Below are 13415 nucleotides of genomic sequence, written 5' to 3'. Positions count from 1 at the left end.
TGAATGCAGATGACAGGGATAAAGACAGGATTCTTGACAATGTGGAGGAACAGTGGGATCTTGGGGTTTACATCGACAGATCCCTCAAAGTTGCCACCCAGATTAATAGGATTGTTAAGAAAGCATATGGTGTGTTGGCTTTTATTAGCAGGAGGATTGAGTTTTAGAGCCGCAAGGTTATGCTGCAGCTCTATAAAGCCCTGGTTAGATCACACTTGAAATATTGTGTTCAGTTCTGGTTGTCTCATTATAGGAAGGATGAGAAAGGTTTAGAGAGGATACAGAGGAGATTTACGAGGGTGCTACCTGGACTGGAGGGAATGTCTTATGAAGGAAGGTTGAGGGAGCTAGGGCTTTACTCATTGGAGTGAAGAAGGATGAGAGGTGACTTGATAGAGATGTACAAGATGACAAGAGGCATAGATGGAATGGATAGCCAGTGACTTATTCCCAGGGTGGAAATGGCTATCATGAGGGGGCATAATTTTAAGGTGATTGAAGGAATATTTCGGGGAGATGTCAGAGGTAGACAGCAGTGGGTGAGTGGAATGCACTGCCGGCAGTGGTAGTAGAGTCAGATATATTAGGGACATTTAAGCAACTCTTGGATATGCACATAGGTGATAGTAAAATGAAGAGTATGTAGGTTAGTTTGATCTTAGAGTAAGATAAAAGGTCGGCACAACACCGAGGGCTGAAGGGCCTGGACTGTTCTATGTTTTATGTTCTATGTAAGTTCACACATAGCTCTCTTTTCATTTTTAAGTATTTCAAATTAAAAATAACCAGAAGCATAATTTATGTTTTAAACAAGATCAAAAAATAATGCCTCATGGCATTGTTGCTCTGCCCACAGCACATGGACTGCAATGGTTCAAGAAAGCAACTCACCACCACCTTCTCTAGGTAATAAGTGCTGGCCCAGCCAGCAATGCCCATGTCCCACAAGTGAAGAAAAAAAAGATTAGTTAATTATTGCTGCAAAGTATTTAATGCCTAACCTGCAGGCACAAAGTTTTAAAATAATCAAGGACAGATCTTATAAATGAAAATGATATTGAGGTCAATTTTTACTATCATTGCAGATCTGACTTGCTTGAAGATTCTCTTTCCAAAGTGAAGTGGTTGAAAAAGTTGAAGTCAGTTTCAGTACCTATGATGCTTTCTTTAATTGAGTGGTTAGATGTTGCTCCCATTAAATAGAATAGATCCTGGGAGTGAGTGAAGACTCCTTTGGTGTGACTGCAGCTCTTAGTTCATGGTAACCTGCTTCAGTATAGCAGTCCGCGATACCTCTCTGTTGGTGTTGAGATGTTTCTCCTCAGATCTTGACAAAATTATTGCTCATATCCAGACCTACTAACAGTTCAAAACTTTAAAAATGACTGCTATCCAAACTACGGAATCATGCTTCCATTTTAAGTATTGGGTTAGTTCAATTCTGCAAAAGTGACACATCCATTGGTTTTAAATAGAAGTAAGTGATTAACTTATTAATTATCTCAGTCATTAGCTTTGATAGACCTCTTTCTTTCTGGTTTCTGGAGAGACATGTAACGTTAATCACACCTCCATAGATACCATTGTCAATGAGTTTCTGTTCACCGTTGGAAAAATTATTTGAATTTCAAAAGCTCCTTTCAGCATCTTCTGGCTGAAAACACAAGTAGTCATGGGACATCTCCTGCTGAAACTCCTCCCTACCTTTTATCTTCTCCTGCTGAAACTCCTCCCTACCTTTTATCTTCTCCTGCTGAACACTCTCTGCTCATTCCTGAAGAAGGGCCTGTGCCCGAAACGTCGAATCTCCTGTTCCCTGGATGCTGCCTGACCTGCTGTGCTGTTCAAGCAATAAAGTTTCAACATGGGACATCTGGGAACCATATTGAAGGCAGATTAGCTTCCTATCTAATGTATTGTAACAAGTTATTTGTGGCAGTAGTCTTTCACAATTCTGAAAACCCTGCTCAGGTGCACAGCCATTCAATAACGCTCATACTGGCTACACAATACAGTCAGTGAAATTAATTGACTACGTGAAGTTTGTGCTGTAATCCCGCATACTGTTTCCTGTGCCTATATTCAAACCATCTCAAGATAGCAACAAACTAAACTCAATTATATAAGCAACTTTACATACATAAGCATGCATATAAAGATGATCAAAATATTAAAATTTATTGCACATTTATATAATCTTCACGCAACCAAAGCATGTGATACCGTACCACTTTTGGACTAAGGGTAAAAACACAGATGAATCTAAACCAGATTACCTTTGATTCTGTTAAAACAAAATTAAAAACCAGCTTTAATATTTAAATTGGAATGTATATTTGCTGTTTGTGTTATTTCCAATACATACAAATTTTCTTGCTGCTTCTTGGGGTATTCGATATTTGTGATGAGCTTCCACAATATAATCAAGAAGTTGTTGTTGTTCGGGTGTGAACTCAACTCTCTCCTGTATCTGTTCAAAAGAATGGAAAGTATTTAAATGGAAGTGAATGTTCCGCCACAACGTCTGTGAATAATAGGTGAGAAGGCAAATTGGATGACATAAAAAGTCAACAGTGGACAAAAAACTTGTCAGGTACATTAAAATATGAAGAATTGGGAGGTTATGCATGTTGATAGGAAGAATAGAGGAGCTGAAAATTATACAAATAGGACAATATGGCAGAAGACTGCAGCACAGAAGTATTTGAAAGTCCTTGTGCATGAATCACAAAAAACTAGTATCCAGGTTCAATTGGTAAAAGGGAGGGCAAATGGAATGCTTCTCTTTCTTTCAAGGGAAATGAAGTTATAAAAATAGGAAGCCTTGCTAAAACCATGGAAGGCATTAATCAGACCATATCCACAATATTGTGAACAGATTTGTGTCCCGTACCGAAGAAAAGATGTATTGGCATTGGAGAAATTTCACTCAGTTGATCCTAGGGTATGAAGGGATTTTCTTATGAGGCAAGGTTGAGTAGCTCGAGACAATTATCATTAGAGCTGAGAAGAATGAGAGGTGATGTTACTGAAACATATAAGACTTTAGGGCCTTAATGTAGATACAGAGAAGTTGTTTTCTGCTTATGGGGGAGTCTAAGATCAGACAGCATTGTCTCAGAGTAAGTGTTTGCCCATTTAAGACAGAGATGAGGAGGAAATGTTTCTCTCAGAGGGTGGTGAATCTTTGGGACTCTTTACCACAGAGGCTGTCAAGACTGGTTTGTTAAGTGCAAGCTGAGATATACAGATTTTTAAAACATTAAGGGAATCAAAGGTTAATGGAATAAGGTGGGAAAGAGGAATTGAAGATTATCAGATTAGCCATGATCTTATTGAATGGTGGAGCAGATTCAATAGGCTGAATTGCCTACTTTTGCTCCTGCGTCTTATTGTCGTATCATTCCACTCAATCCAGTTTATCAGTCCTTACCTAAATAGATACATTGTGGAGAGTCATGGAATTAGATTTGCTGTGTATTTTCATGTGATTTGTTGACGTATGGTATGTTATCATGCCTTGAAGGGTTATTTTATTAATTCAGAGAGTTAGAATTCTGATTAGTTGGCAGGGTCAAAACACAATCACAGTGGTGAACAACAATTTATCTTGTGCACATCAATATAACACTTCACCAGTTCACTATATATCAATTTCTAAAAAGAAAGTCATCCAGCAAATGTGCACAGGGTCACACAGAGCTGCTGTATGCTCAATAGCCAAGCAATTGATATCGGCAACCATTTGGTTGAGTAGGAGGTGGACTCAATAAAAGAGTGTAATTCTTTGAAATACAAATGCAACACTATAAATGCAATGTGCCCTCTGAATTGCCATAATGATATGAACTTTACCATGCAGTACTGACTAGGAGATCCATCAACAACAGATTCAATATAAGACATAGTACAGGCAACATAGCACTGGATTGAATTCATAATATGTTGTCAGATTGGAGCCAGATTAAGGATTGAAAAGCTATATGGAAGAACAGGTATTAGCAGACATTGGTAGAAATTGCAGTTAGGAAATTGGCAGTTAGGAAGGCAAATGCAATTCAAGGTTTGTGTAAAGATTTGTAGCTTGGGTGCCAATTGCCATGGTTCTGGTATGTTTGCTGAGCTGGGAAGTTGATTTGCAGATGATTTGTCCCCAGCACTACAACAAACCAGCAGAACCTGCAACCATAAGCAGCAGGAACAGAAACAAATAAATTCCAGAAGACACAGTACAGCAGCGCTTCACAGGCGGCTCCAAAGCACTGAAGATATCACCTAGAAGAGGATGAAATCAACTTCCCAGCTTGGCAAACATACCCAATTGCAATTGCAATGTTAGCATTCATTTCGAGAGGACTAGACTACAAGAGCTGGGATGAATTGCTGAGGCTGCATAATGCTCTGGTAAGGCCGCATTTGGAATATTGTGAGCAGGTTTGGCCCTAACTCTAAAGAAGAGTGTGTTGGCCTTGAAGGGTGTTTAGAGGGGGTTCACAAGAATGATCCCAGGGATGAAAGGCTTGTCATATGAGGAGTGGTTGAGGACTTTGGATATGTACTCGGAGTTCACTAGAATGAGAGGGGATTGAAATTTATAGACAGAGCTGTGTTTGTAATGAGTACCAAGCTAACGAAGCTAGAGAGTTGCTGATAGTTCATGACACCCCCGATAGACCATTGATAAAATAGGGAATTGACCTTTTTACTTTTGCAGGAATTGCTGATTACCATTTTAGCTACTGGGAGATGGGCCAGCTGAGTTCATTCGTTAGCTGCTACAACATTCACAACATAGTGATGAGGGATAATTACCCTTAGTTCACAAGCTGCTTCATAAAGGATTGGGAAATTCAACACCATACATCATTTCCATAAGAACCCCAGTCAAATAGGAAGGCTGAGGCAGCACTGGAAGATCATACAGAAATCAAGCAAATCCTGCACAGATGCAAACAAGGCAATCCTTGAGTGGAGAAACACACCAACTGAAGGCATGGGAAATAGTCCAGTACAAAGATTAATGTCATAGTGCACCTGAACTTGCTTTTCCATAACAAAAATGCTACTGAATCCAGGCAGGTTTGTGTGGAAAATCATGGAGAAATAGGAGAAAGACATTTTAATTTGATGAGGCTGCCAAACCATTTTCAGAGTTGACATTGGAGAGTTCAAACCTTCAACGTTCTCTTCAAGAGTCAGCCTAAAAGGCAACCTTTGATTATTATTGTCAGCTTGATCATGTAGGATGGAAGTGAACAACCAGATATGCCATAACAATTTTCAGCATATGTGTAAAACTAAAGAAGCTGTTCCTCAACCGCAGGCAGCTGACCATGGAGAAATGAACTCAGCAGCTGTGCAGCCCACAGATGACCATCAGACCCAACCATCCACAGCTGTCCAGTAATGGAAACTGAATAAATACAGGTGCTCCAGCAACTGCAAATGCTATGTGAACAGACTGTCTGGGGAAGGAACATCACCCAGAAGAACAGTCAATGACAATTCACATATGTCCAATTAAAAAGACAGTATACAGTAATTTAAAGACTATGTGTGGAATCTTCCTAACCCCTGAACAAGGTGGGCAATGGCGAGTCAGTGGTGAAAATATGGCAAGATTGGGAAAGTGAGAATCTCAAAATTGAGAAGAAAAGTCCAATTTTCCAGGCAAGATAGCAAGATGAAAATAGCAAGTCAGGAATCAATTTGCATGCACTAAGGTCTCGTTGTTTCCTAACCTTGCCTCACCTATATGCAGTTTGCTATTTGTCCAGACAGTGAGAAGATGACAATTCCTGATGTGAAAGTCTGAGTGGTTAGTTGGTGGTCTGCTGCAGCTCACCAAATTCTTATCCAGCCATTCATTTTATCCAATACCTCAGGGCATGCTACACAGCAGTGACCACCTCCATCCTGTTTCCATGTAGGTAGGCATTGGCAAAGGACAAACCTCACCAAATCATCAGAGCACATTTTGGGCTCACTTCTAACACAATTCAGCACTTCAATACTGCATTGAACTGAATGAATATCATGGTTCTTAGCTTGTTTTCTTAGTGATCACTCATTTGGATGTTCACAGCATCCCTGCCTTGCCTTGCCTTTTAGCACATTCAGATAGCAAGGAAGCTTATCGTGTTTGGCAGCAACGAACACTGAAGGGGGTCTATGATCAGTCAGGAGGCTGGTCCTTCATCAGTTAGGAAAGTTTAGGTGAGCCAAAGTGACTGAGTAGGAAGTGCAGAGAGTAAGGAAGGTTAGCAGTTTGGGAGATGAGGTAGATGAGAGCTACTGAGACAAGTTGCTGCCTGCTGTCGATTGAGAGTAATAGATCATGTGCATTAGTTAGAGATGTGGATGAAATAGCAAAGTGTGAGGCAGGAAAGAGTAAACAGTGGTTTGTGGAGTGTTCTTCTGGATCTCACTGACCCAAATGCTCTTTCAGACCAGATTTGACATTATATGCAGCTGGGATTTAAATATGGTGCCTGTTACATGAGGATCAGAAGGTACTTGCACCAGCAAACATTTCGACTCTGCTGAGTGCAAGATAGCATGGGAGCAATGCTGTGGGATATGTTGCATTATTAATGAAGTGAACAGTGGATAAATTGCACAAAATAACTTGCTAAATCTCACAATGAGAATCTGTCTATGAACTTACCAGAAATATGGGATAGAAATGGGATAGATACTTTACCAATGTGCCTCCTGGCTTGCCATAGACATATAACCTATTTCACAAGGTACTGGGAAGCTTCACCTTGTAGCCAGTTCAATAAAGGATACAGCACTGACAGCATTGGATGAACAAGCCAGAACTTCAGAGGAACCATTGTGCAGTCAGAATACTGTTATACCAGCCAAAGCTAATAGTAAATTCCCTTCTTGGAAACAACAACAGCAACACATGGGCAGCAACACCATGCATTTACAGAGCTAGTTGCCATAGAAAAATGTTCCTAAGCACTTCACTGAAATGAAATCTAAATATGAAGGTTGAGTCGAACAACTGCAATGCAATCATAAAAGTATGCATAAGACAGTGTACAAAATTTGAATGACACATTTCAAATGACATCAAAGTTCACATTTCCGTTCTGACAATAGAGTTGGGCATTTGATGAATGTGTGAAAATTTGAATAACAGGCAAATAATACGCAATTCCTCTGACTCCTCTATATAAAATAAAACCGTGCCATGAAGTCATTATCCTTTCAAAATAAGGAATGTTGTTAAAAGTAATCTTCAGACAGAGAGTTTTCTCACACTAAACCCGAATCATTTTACCTTCCCAGCCTTGGTTGTGGATGAAACCTGTTTACTGTCAACTCCTTCTTCTTCCATCTTTATGTTACACAATAGGTCCATGACTTGCTTGGTGTTTTTCCGCAAACGCTTAGATTTACACTGAATTTCTGTCAGCAAACCTATAAAAATGTAATATATATTTTAAAAGACCTACAATAACAAGTTCAAATTTTGTCATGTAGAATAACTAGTGTTTTCTTTGCATTCTATTGTGGTGAGCCAACCCTTCTCCATTATCCAGAACTGGGAACTTGACCCCCAGAAACCTGGCTTCTTCCCTTTCTTACTCAGCAGCATCTTTCTAGGTTGCTGAAGAGATAATAATACCATAGTGTCTCTGTAGGCCACTGAATAGAGTAAGAGAGAGACTTATGTGGAAATTGTGGTACTTCCTTGCATTCTATCCAGCAAGTATTGCAAAAATGATTACCTGTTTCCTTCACAATAATTCTTTCCTCTCTTTTTAGGTCTTCTTTAACCTCTAGTTCTTTCCTTCAATTTAGATCACTTGTCTGACTTTCTTTCAAATCTTTCTACTTCTTCCATACCCTAGTTTGAGGCTTATTGGTTTTTACATTCTTCCTTTCAACTTAAAGCTTAACTCCTCCCCAGTGTTGCCTTTTTGAATATTATGGTTAAAATCTATAGAATTTGCTCAAACATACAATGATACTGAGGTGAAAATAGGCAATCTTTCTCCTGAAAAGAACATGGGATTGGAAACTCAGCATATGGATAAATGGGATCCTGAGGTTGGGAAAATTCTACGTGAACCTGAGATATTGGGCATTTTGTGGATGGAGACAGTGGCATAAGAATAGAGTTTGTAGTGAATCCAAGCACAAAAGCTTTTCCCTCACCATAATTCTCAACTTTGCCTATACCTTTATTCACTGAAGTAAACTGTGGCCCTTCTAAGACAAACAATGTGAAAACACAAAAGCAAAGCAAGAAAGCAAGGAATAAATAAAATGATTTAAATTAATTCCCCATGCTCTTCTTCAAAATAGTGCTATGGGATCTTTTCCATCTAACCATGCAGAAATACGAGGCCTTGTTTACGGTTAAATCTGTCGGGATCTCCAAGAATGATGGGTGCAGACGTTCAGAGACATTCACTCGTAGAGATGTTCTGAAATAACAGAAGGTTGCACATCATGCTAAATAATAGAGGAACAATGTTGAAGGAGAAGAATGCAGGGGAATTTAAGGATGAACTTCGTACTCATACAATCATAAAGTCACACAGCACAGAAACAGATTCTTCAGTCCAACCAAGTTCATGCCAACAAAGTTTCCCAAACTAAGCTGGTCCCACTTGCTTGCGTTTCGCCCATGTCCCTCTAAATCTTTCCTATTCACGTACCTATCCTACCTTTTCAGTGTTGTGACTGTACCTGCATATATCACTTCTTCTGGCAGTTCATTCCACATATGAATCTCCCTCTTTGTGAAAATGTTACCCATTAGGTCCATTTTAAATCTTTCCTCTCTCACCTTAAAAATATGTCCCTTAGTTTTGAACTAACCCACTCTGGGAAAGGACCTTTGCTAATCACCTTGTTTCTGCCCCTCATAACTTTATAAACCTTGATAAGATCACCCCTCAACTTCCTGCACTCCAGTGAAAAAAGTCCCAGCCTATCCAGCCTCTCCTTCTAACTCAAATCCTCCAGTCCCAGCAACATCCTGGTAAATCTTTTTTGAACCCTCTCCAATTTATAAGCACAGGCACAGTACCTAAGTCCAAATACCATTTGGAGAATCAGTTAACGTGTGGATCCAAAATGAAAGCTAGGTGGATTTTAGTTTACTGAGAATGGGATCAAAGGAGTGGAGAGGAGTTTGACCAATTGTGAGCTTGGAAGATTTGGGGAAGAAAGGTAAGAGATTTGGAAGTACAGAGATGTTTATAGGATGCCCTGGGAGTATAGAGATGGTTATACCATTCCCTGTTTCGGTGAACAAGAAGAGAAGTAGCAGCTGAATTTATAAGGTACAATATTTTAATTAATCCATTCACTTGTATGGATTTAGAATCAGCCTGAAGGGCAGAATTGAGTAGGGCCTTGAACGGTGTGGACTGTCAAGTGGTAGAATCATGTGAGACCTCCTGTGAGGCCTAATTTGAAATTGGGAACAACTTGCTGCATCTTTTACAAATAAAAAAAGAAATTGCTGGAATAAATACATTCGGCATTTCTGGCAGCAGCTGTGGAGAGAAACCAGAGTTAATGTTTCAGGCCCAGTGATCCTTCCTCAGACTGTCCTTCCTGTTGCTGTAGATCATTTAGCTTTTTGCTGCATCTTTTAACCAGGTACTGGGCGCTGAAGTGCAATTCTCACTAGGCAATGAAAAGTTGCCTGCAAAGGAGAAATTATTACTTGTTAATGACCTTATTAACTGCACATCTGACTTCATTAATATGCAGCTTCTTATCCTATCACTGAGAAATCTGGGTACTGAAAACCTTGACATGGACATCAGAGCGGGTATCTGGCAAATTCAGCTTGCCACTTGCTCTGAAGGACCTCCATGTTGGACACCTCAGGCTGCGCTCCATGGGCACTGGCCCACATGAATCCCACATCCACAGACGTTGGCATCTGACATTGCAGGCTCTAATATCCCTCACAGGACACAGATTTACAGAATGTGCATACATTTTAAATACCACACCTCAGACTGAACTGATTGTGTGTGTGTGTGTGTGAGACAGTGAGTGAGATGACCTTCTGAGTTGATTCAGTAGTTTAAATTCGGCAACCATCATCTTCCATGTAAAGCGACAGCAAAAACAATATAGGCGCAGGAGTACTGGGCTTTTCAAAGATTGTATAATGCACCAAACTAATTACCATGAGTTCTTACTTTGATCAGACCAGTGAAAATGGTACCATGATTCTCTGATTAAAAAGATTTTTTGTGTCAAGTTCTTAGCACTGCATTAGCTAGTACAGTACTACACTTGAAACAGTTTCATGTGTGAGTGAGCAGGAGGAGATCTTCCAGGAAATAGTGAGAGTGGCAAAGGATGGGACTCTGTGGGAAGTGATGACAGGAGCAGGGCCCAAGTGAGTGTGTGGCATTGAGAAATGATGGTGGCACACTAGTGGAATGGAGAAGATCACTGACCTTCTTCCCACAACGCTGCGCATTCCTCCAGAAGGATGGGATTGCACTGACCTGGGTAGCAATCTCAGACCTGATTGGCATGGTCTGGCATCTTTACTCTTACTTTTGGTCCTAGAGAAATTGGATATTCTTCCTTGCCACCATCCCATCCAGCAGAACGTCCAGGTTCCTGGCCAAAATGCAGGGCATGAATTCTCCCCTCTCTGCCATGACAGAGAGGGGAGCTGGGCAGCTCTGGGCAGCTCTGAACTAATTGCGCTTGTCTGGTACCTGTGCCAGTGTCAGGGCTGCCAGTTCATTCTTAAAAATCCTGGAAGTGGAGAGCATTGTGAATACAGTGAGTGATAAGGTGGAACTAGAATTAGGCAAGGAGAGGTTCCATAGAAGCAGGGTAGGTAGTTAACGAGATGAGTTTGGTCATATGTGGTTATAACATTTGCTAGGCCTCAGAGTGAAAAACATTTTGAGAATTCTATGAACCTGATACTTAGACAAATGTTATGAAATTCAGACTGTCTTTATTTTGTGCACATTGTTAGAAGTTGGAATGCAGGTGGAAAGGGAAAAGGGTTTTAGGAAATCTGAGATAGTGAAGATAAAGAAGACACATGTAATCTTAGTTCTCCGGGATGATTTAGGTTACTGGATAATTTTGGCAGAAGACAATTGGGTCTGGTGGTGTTATATAGTGTAGTTGACTATGGTGTTGGATTGTCCAGCCAGTCATTTACTCAATTTGAACTCTGAAAATAATAGAACAAAATAGGCCTGTATTCAGTTCAATAATTAAAAGACTATTGGAGATTTTGCTGAGGACAGAAGTATCAAAGGTGAAGGTAAGGGAAAAGATTAGTTAATTAGCAACTGCAGCAAATGGAAGATGAAAGTCTAGGATTTGGATGTCTGTTTCCTAGACATGGAACTGTAACCACGGATGACTTTAGTTTACATATAGTTAGGGTGAAACAAACTAGCAATGGTATTGTGGAGGAGGATTTTCTGAAGTGTACTTGTGATGGTTTAATGGACCAATAAGTTGAGGAGCCAAACAGAGAATAGTCTATTCTAGAAAGACAATAAGAAAGGATTAATTAACAATCTTGTGTGCGGTCCTTCAGGAAGAGCGACTATAATATGATAGAATTCATCATCAAGGTAGAGATTGAAGCTGTCAAATGTGAGGCTAAATAAAGGAAAGGTATGAAGAGTGAATTTACAAGGATAATTTGGGGAAACCTACTAAAAGAGTTGACAGTGAATAGGCTATGGTTCATACTTGAAGAAGGTGTGTATGGATTACAACAATTATTCATTCCTGTCTGGAATGAATAAAATATGAAACGTGGCTCAATCATGGTTTACAAAATAAATTAGGGATAGTATTCAATCCAAGAGGCAATCAGTGGCTAGTAGACTACCTCAGGGATCAGTGCTTTTGCCCCAGTTATTCATTATATACATAAATAAAGGAATCAAATACAACATTTTCAAGTTTGCTGATGACATAAAAATAGGTGGGATTATGAGGAGAATGCAAGGAGACTTGTGTGGACAAGTATCTGGCAGGTGTATTATAATGTGGCTAAATGTGAAGTTATGTATCTTAGTCTGAAAAACAGAAAGTAACAGTAATTATTTAAATGGTGATATATTGGGAGGTATATATTGTGTGTCCTTGTACACTAGTCAATGAAAGTAGCCAGGCAGGTGCAGCAAGCAACTGGAAGGCAAATGGTATGTTAGCCTTCATGGCATGAGGGTCTGTGTTCAGAACAGGGTATCTTACTGCGGTTATACAAGGCCTTAGTGAAGATATGATCAACACCATGCAGTTTTGGTCTCCTTACCTAAGAAAGGATATACTTATCATTAGAGAAGGTGCAGAGGAGGTTCACTAGGCACTACCAGGGATGGCAGTACTGTCATATGAAGAGATATGGATTTGTTTGGACCTGTAATGATTAGAGCTCAGAAGGATGAGACAGAATATGATTGAAACATATAAAATTCTAACAGAGATAGACAGACTAGATGCAAAGAGGATCTTTTTCCTGTCTGGGGAGTCCAGAATCAGAGCACACAGTCTCAGGATATGGAGTAGACAATTTAGGACTGAGATGAGGAAACATTTCCTAGTTCAAAGAGTAGGGAGCCTGTGGAATTCTCAAACTTAGAAGGCTGTGGAGACTCAGTCATTGTGAACTTGCAATGTGAAATTAGAATAATGTACATAGAAACATAGAAAAGAGGAGCAGGAATAGGCCATTTTTCCCGCTCCACCATTCAATATGGTCATGACTGATCATCCAACTCAGTAGCCTGTTCCGGCTTTCTCCCCATACCTTCTGATTCCTTTAGTCCTAAGAACTATAGCTAATTCTTTCCTGAAAATACTTGGTGTTGTGGCATGTACTGCTTTCTGTATTAAAGAACAAGCTCGCCACTCTCTAGGTGAAGACATTTCTCCTCATCTTGGTCCTAAATAGTGTACCCCCTATCCTTAGACTATTATCCATGGTTCTGGACTCCCCAGTCATCAGGAACATCGTTTCTGCATTTACCCTGGTAGTAATATTAGAATATCTATGAGAAGAGCCCCCCTAATTATTCTAAACTCCAGTGAATATTGTCCTAACCAATCCAGTTCCTCTTCATATATCAGTCATGCCATCCCAGAAATCAGAGTTGAAAAATGTGGTGCTGGAAAAACACAGCAGGCCAGGCAGCATCTGAGGAGCAGGAGAATCGACATTTCGGGCATAAGCCCTTCTTCAGGAATGAGGCTGGTGTGCCTAGCGGGCTGAGATAAAACAGGGGGGAGGGAATTTGGGGGAGGGGCACTGGAAATACGATAGGTGGAAGATAGCTGTCCACTTAGCTAGAACACCCTGCACACCATGTGCCTTCACTTTCTCTATTAGTTTCCCATGGGGAACCCTATCAAACGCATTACCAAAGTCTATG

At 40.2% G+C, this 13415-nt stretch overlaps 1 protein-coding gene across 2 annotated transcripts in view; it reads right to left on the bottom strand.

Annotated features, from left to right (window-relative positions):
- The window catches only part of LOC122563313 (bile acid receptor-like), a 153089-nt gene that overhangs the window by 34213 nt on the left and 105461 nt on the right, over positions 1 to 13415 (bottom strand). For both annotated transcript variants that reach the window (XM_043717027.1, XM_043717028.1), the window contains 2 exons: positions 7295 to 7434; positions 2366 to 2470 (listed from right to left, as the gene is read on the bottom strand). In XM_043717027.1, the coding sequence (XP_043572962.1) occupies positions 2366 to 2470; positions 7295 to 7434 (245 nt within the window). The remainder of the gene's footprint in view (positions 1 to 2365; positions 2471 to 7294; positions 7435 to 13415) is intronic.

The sequence above is a fragment of the Chiloscyllium plagiosum genome, chromosome 26 (assembly GCF_004010195.1).
Source record: "Chiloscyllium plagiosum isolate BGI_BamShark_2017 chromosome 26, ASM401019v2, whole genome shotgun sequence".
NCBI classification, from domain to species: Eukaryota; Metazoa; Chordata; class Chondrichthyes; order Orectolobiformes; family Hemiscylliidae; genus Chiloscyllium; species Chiloscyllium plagiosum.
The sequence above is the reverse complement of the archived record's forward strand: the minus strand, read 5'-3'. Positions and strand labels throughout refer to the sequence as shown.